The 6087-nt window shown below is 37.2% G+C and overlaps 1 protein-coding gene across 1 annotated transcript; it reads left to right on the top strand.

Annotated features, from left to right (window-relative positions):
* Positions 1–1153: 1153 nt before the first annotated feature.
* Positions 1154–3173, top strand: LOC127426523 (60S ribosomal protein L37a). Its single transcript, XM_051673388.1, has 4 exons — positions 1154–1224; positions 2139–2267; positions 2496–2578; positions 3002–3173. Exons 1-4 carry the CDS (start codon positions 1222–1224, stop codon positions 3063–3065), a joined length of 279 nt encoding a protein of 92 aa, XP_051529348.1. The 5' UTR covers positions 1154–1221; the 3' UTR covers positions 3066–3173.
* The last annotated feature ends 2914 nt before the right edge of the window (positions 3174–6087 follow it).

Here is a 6087-nt window from a genome sequence, read left to right as displayed (position 1 = left end):
AAACATATTTACCAGTTCATCAGTTTATCATCTTCATTGTTTGTTTAAATGAACTTTTTGTTAAAATTAAAAGTGCACTCAGTAATTTTGTCTTTGACTTATGCTGACATGTAGTTTCAGATGCCATTGTAGAAATGTAGTATTCAAAGTCAGTCCTGAAAATTTAATCAATGATTGAAATGGGGCTTTTCCACTGCACGGTACGGCTCGACTCGTCTCTGCTCACTTTTTGGATGTTTTCCACTGTGGATAGTACCTGGTACTTTTTTTAGTACCACCTCGGTCGAGGTTCCAAGCGAGCCGAGCCGATACTAAATGTGACATCAAAACCCTGCAGATCACTGATTGGTCAGAGAGAATCGTCACTACCAGCGTCACTGGATTTGCGACACGGGGCATCAACCCGCTAGTTTTAAAGTTAGCAACAGCGATAGCAGTATCATTTGTTCACGCGACTTTCGGATTATAAAAAAGAAACGGCTGTGCGCAATAAATGAGGTGCAGACGTTCCTCTCTTTAGTAGCCATTACTTCGATATCCTCCATTGCTCCTTTGTTGTGTGTTTGTGTCACGTTTATGATGATGTCACGGCAGTAGAGGCAGCACAACTATGACGATCAGTCTATAATCCCACCCATGTTGAGGCGGCACTAACTGCAGTGGAAAAGCAAGCTCAGAAAAGTAAAGCGAGCAGAGTCGAATCGAACCATAACATGCAGTAGAAAAGTGCCAGAAGTGTCCAATAACAGGACAGTTACTGAGATTAAGTGAGTAGTATTCAGCTGGTCATGTGATTCTAACATGGCTGTCCCCATGTGTGGACCCTCTCCATGTAGATTAAAACAGCTTTTATAAGGTTAGTCTTTGTTTTAATGTGAGTGATCATGATTTTATACATATATTGCAAAATTACAATTCATGTATTTAGGAGTTAAAACGTTTTAATGAGGAAAAAATTACTGAGTGCACCTTTAAATGCTCAATGTCAATCCCAAAAATTGGTACACACATACATTCATAGAATGATTTAGCGTCTCTTCATCTGTATCACTACGCTACACATGTAGTTTCCACGTCTGTGTACATGAAATGATTATTTATCGGTGTAAATAACATTCCGCTGTGAGTCCTCCAGTATCCCACAATGCGTCCCTTCGCGCGCTGGTAAATCGCGCATGCGCAGTTGTTCGGTCTCTTTGGTTCCGCACCTCTTCTGCTAAAATGGTGAGTGTGAAAGATCCGAGAGAATAATCTGCAGATATCTGATTAATCTCTCCATTATAACTCACTGTTCTCCTTGTTTAATGTTTGGAAGAGTGCACTTAACATCATCGATGCAGTAGTTGTCAGTTTAGACGATGATGAAGTGATTAAATGACATTGATATGCGTTTGTGTCTGGTGTTCGCTAGTCGCCACCTTGACTTCTCATATGAACTCAATGCAGTCTGAATAAACTCGAGTTTAATCATGATATTCGTGTTTAAACTTCTCAAGGAAGATTTTACTCCAGAATGAGGTTTGGTTTGGAATAGTGTGTATTATCCAGCGATATAATGAGTGTTGATGAGTTAAATCCAGTGAGCATCAGTGAGTTTGTTGAAGAATTTATGTTTGTAATCCTTAAAATTGAGTAGTGAAACCCTGCAGATTTATCATTCCACCTCTGAAGTCATTATATATTGTGTAATACTAATGTTTGCGTTAATTTGAGCTGTTACTGCTGCATTATACAGAAGAAGAGATTAATACTCTAAAACAACTGTTTGATGCTTGTAAATAACAAATCAGATTTAAAGGTGCAGTAAACGATTTATATATATATATATATATACACACACACACATGACAAGCAGAAACTTCTATTTTCCATTAAAGATTGAAAAATTGGTCGCGGTCAGTTTGATGTTTCACTCCTGTTACTTTTAGAGTTCTAGAACTTTTACAATTTCTTATTGCATCTTTTAATATTTTATTCAAACTCATTGATATTTGTTATATAATGTCATTATATATATAAATAAATACTATATTTTTACAGGAGTAAAATTTAAGTTGCTTGGAGGATCAAGTGCATTGTGGATTTTTCCAACCTGGGAAGTTCCAGATTTATTGAAATGTTTATTTTTCTGTCTTCAGGCCAAGCGCACTAAGAAGGTGGGGATTGTGGGGAAGTACGGCACCCGTTATGGTGCATCCCTCAGGAAGATGGTGAAGAAAATTGAGATCAGCCAACACGCCAAATACACCTGCTCCTTCTGCGGCAAGGTGAGACGCACCTGAGAAATGAGCTCCTGAAACTCTTAAGGTCATCTCTCAAAGCTCACATCTCATTATGTTGGGTTGTGAATAATAAAGGAGTGTCATCGCTGCTGTTAGATACCTGAAAAACTTCAAGCACTGTGTACTTTTAATACATTCAGGTTTAATTTCTTACAGAAAACAGGGTAATTTTCATTGTAATTACTCATTGTTGAGCTATGTCTCTATGTCCAGACTAAGATGAAGAGAAGGGCTGTTGGTATCTGGCATTGTGGGTCCTGCATGAAAACCGTCGCCGGAGGCGCTTGGACATACAAGTAAGAATCGTGTTTCTTATCAAAGTCTCTCAAATGTTCATGTTATACTTTGTTTTTTTCAGCCCCTTTTCTCCACAATTTGGAATGCCCAATTCCCACTACTTAGTAGGTCATCGTGGTGGTGCAGTTACTCGCCTCAATCCGGGTGGCGGAGGACAAGTCTCAGTTGCCTCCGCTTCTGAGACCGTCAATCTGCGCATCTTATCACGTGACTCGTTGTGCATGACACCGCGGAGACTCACAGCATGTGGAGGCTCATGCTACTCTCCGCGATCCACACACAACTTACCACACACCCCATTGAGAGTGAGAGCACACCCTGGCTTCGAACTCGCGACTCCAGGGGTGATAGTCAGTGTCAATACTCGCTGAGATACAGATCCCCATCATCACAAGTTTAATGTTTCTCTCTGTGTTCCACAGCACAACGTCAGCTGTCACAGTGAAATCTGCCATCAAGAGACTGAAGGAGCTCAAGGACCAGTAAAACCAGCTGACTGGACTGTTGTTGTACAGATTATCACCTTGTTTCAGACTGTAATTCTCAATGTGGCTCATTGGAACATCCCACAATAAATCTGAGTCTTGAGCTGGATTTTGTCTTTGTTTTGTTATTATTAAGAGGACAGTCTGTAGAAATATAGTTGCTTCATGGTAAATTCGACCTTTTGAAGAGTTCTAAAGCTAAATACAGACCAGAGCTAAAATAAGCTCAAATTTAAGATCTGTTAGGGTGCCTTTCAATAACTGGGTTTCCATTCACATATTGTTTTTGTTAATTTTTGGATGGCAAGGCCAAGATGCATTAAAAAAATGTACATGCTCTCTTGATAAGACTTATATAATCTCAAAAACTGTGTCTCTGTGGCATTATAAAAATTAAAACCCACTTGGACCCGCCCCAACAACAAAAGGGGGCAGGAGCTCCAAACCACCCACAGAGATACAGGGAGCCCCACAGGGGCACAACTACTAATTTTTGAGAATATATACAGTACCTACATTTGCGCCCCCCTTTTGGTCTCCGGGTGGGGTGATCCCAGTTGCCCGGCACACCCCTTAGAATGGCACCCATATGCGTTGCATACATTGTATATAGTGTTTTTGCTCCTCTGGATCCCTTAACTGTGTGGAAGTGATGCCCCCTTTTGGAGTTGGCACAACTCCCTTTTTTGAGTAACCCCACCCTCTTTTGGAGATACCCCCATTTGAGGTCTCTGGCCTGCAGCAATACCGACTCGGACGAAGAGCATATTTGGAAAGCTGTTTTGAAAATAAAATTTAATTTTGCCATTACGTTTCGTACATACTTAAATATAAAGCTTAAATACCCAAACTGGAGTTGAAAGTGGTAAATATTCTGTCTGACTTTTTTCTTTAAACATGGTCAAATGATTTGGACTGGAATTGTTCCACTGAAAAGTTTAACACATGAAAGTACTTTACAATCATTGTTTTGCATGTCTAAATCCAAAATTGCAATACTGCTGTGTTGCATTGATATAATTTATTTACTTTGGCACAAACAGTGGTCAAAATGGTTTAATTTAAAGGTAAACAGGTTCCTGTAGCTCAATTGACAGAGCAAGAAACTAGCAGCAACAAGGTCATGAGTTCATATATATATTCATATGTATATTCATGGGAGCACAAACTGTTGATACATCGAATGCTTTGGATAAAAGCGTCTGCCAAATGCAAAGACAAGTGTATCTGCTCCTACAATGAAGGGCTGTATTACATCAAAACAATAACAACACGTTTTTAATGAAGTGATTGACATAACACATTGGAACTTTTAATATATTTACAGTGTAAATAAAAATTTATGGAAATGAATGATTGAACTATTTTGTAAAATAGCTAGAAATTTATTATTAATCATTGTTTTGTACTCAGTTTGGCTATGGTCAGAATAGCATACTAGCATAATATTCGTAATATTCCTGTAGAGTAGTACCAGAGATCTTCTATACTGAGATACTTTCCCATAGGAGAGAGCGTAACGGTCAACTTGCGTGTTACGACAGTAAGTCACCGTTAGCGGATACCATACAAAAGAATGTGGAGAGCCGTAAACTGACACATATCTGTCGCAAAATTGTCCGTGACATCTCTCACAAAACAGCATTTTATCGTAGTAAACTCCACACATAGTTCACTCCTAAAGGATTGTTTAGTGTAAACACATGTTGGACATTAGCGGACAGGCGGTCAGTTCATTAAGTGATGAGCTGTTTCCTCACAAAAACAGTTTATTCAGCACACTGAAGCATCACGTCCATAGACATCCATAAAAAAAAACGGCCTCCAGTCTCCTCGACAGTGTATAGCCCATAGAATGTCTCTGGTAGTACCTCATTATTTGATTGCACTGCTAAGACGTTTTTATAATAAATAATAATAATAATAATAATAATAATAATAATAATAGTATATATATATATATATATATATATATATATATATATATATATATATATATATATATATATATATATAATCATATTATACATACTGTGTCACATATTACATTGCAAGAAATAGTAGGCGGTACAGAGTACATACTGCGAATATGCAGATAGTACAAATAAGAGTACATACAGCAAAAACATGTCAGGGGCTTACAGGAAAAATTACAGGAAAAGTAATATAAATAAAAAATACATTAAATGAAAAATTTAAGCATAATAAACAGTTATTGAGTTCGTATTACTTTCAAATTCCTACTTTTAGAGATAGTTTTCAGATACGTTTTAATGTCAGTTTTAAATTGTTCAATCCATTTGACTTTATGTATATAATAACGAGCTCATACTGCACACTTTGAGTTTGGGATCAGCCAGCTGTTTAACAGTGACGGTCAGCTCTTCAGATATGCAGAATTTTTAGCGGAGTATAATATCCCAGTGACTCCCAGAGACTTCGCTATAGTCATGGATGCAATCCCTTCTGGCCTCTGTATGTTTTTCATAAATATTCACTCTTTAAGGCCAACAGTTCCCTAAAATGAACCTATTGACACACCAATTGGTAATATATGCTTTATTAATAAAAAAATAAAAAAATAAATAAGAAGCCATAAAATAAGAACTGTTTTCCTTGAAGAAATGATCTCTGCCCCTCCTGTAATCTCATATTGGAATAGTTTATTTGATAATTTAAACTGGAAAGTGATTAGGTCCATGCAACAAAAACCTTTTCTTTCAAATAAGGTAAAATAAATATCTTTTAAGCTAATCCATAATATTTACCCTGTCAAACAATTTTAGGGAAAAGATTTAGGCTTGATATTGACACAAATTGCTCCTTTTGTCAAGTTGATGTTGAGACTCCTCTTCATTTATTTTGGTCCTGCAATTATACCGTGCAAGTTTGGAAAGACATTAGTTCTTTTATTTCCAATAATGTCTTACACGGCTTTGTGATGTCACCCAGAAATGTTATTTTTGGATTTTTTTAATGCTGATCCAAATATTTGCTTTATTATAAATTAAATTATTTTTCTA

The sequence above is a fragment of the Myxocyprinus asiaticus genome, chromosome 35 (assembly GCF_019703515.2).
Source record: "Myxocyprinus asiaticus isolate MX2 ecotype Aquarium Trade chromosome 35, UBuf_Myxa_2, whole genome shotgun sequence".
Lineage (NCBI taxonomy): Eukaryota > Metazoa > Chordata > Actinopteri > Cypriniformes > Catostomidae > Myxocyprinus > Myxocyprinus asiaticus.
Note: the sequence above shows the minus strand (reverse complement) of the source record. Positions and strands in the feature narration are given on the sequence as shown.

Excerpts from the sequence above, each read along its gene's own strand:
- LOC127426523 (XM_051673388.1), top strand. Across the intron at positions 2,268-2,495 it reads CCTGCTCCTTCTGCGGCAAG|ACTAAGATGAAGAGAAGGGC; the intron begins GTGAGACGCACC and ends CTCTATGTCCAG. Across the intron at positions 2,579-3,001 it reads GGAGGCGCTTGGACATACAA|CACAACGTCAGCTGTCACAG; the intron begins GTAAGAATCGTG and ends TGTGTTCCACAG.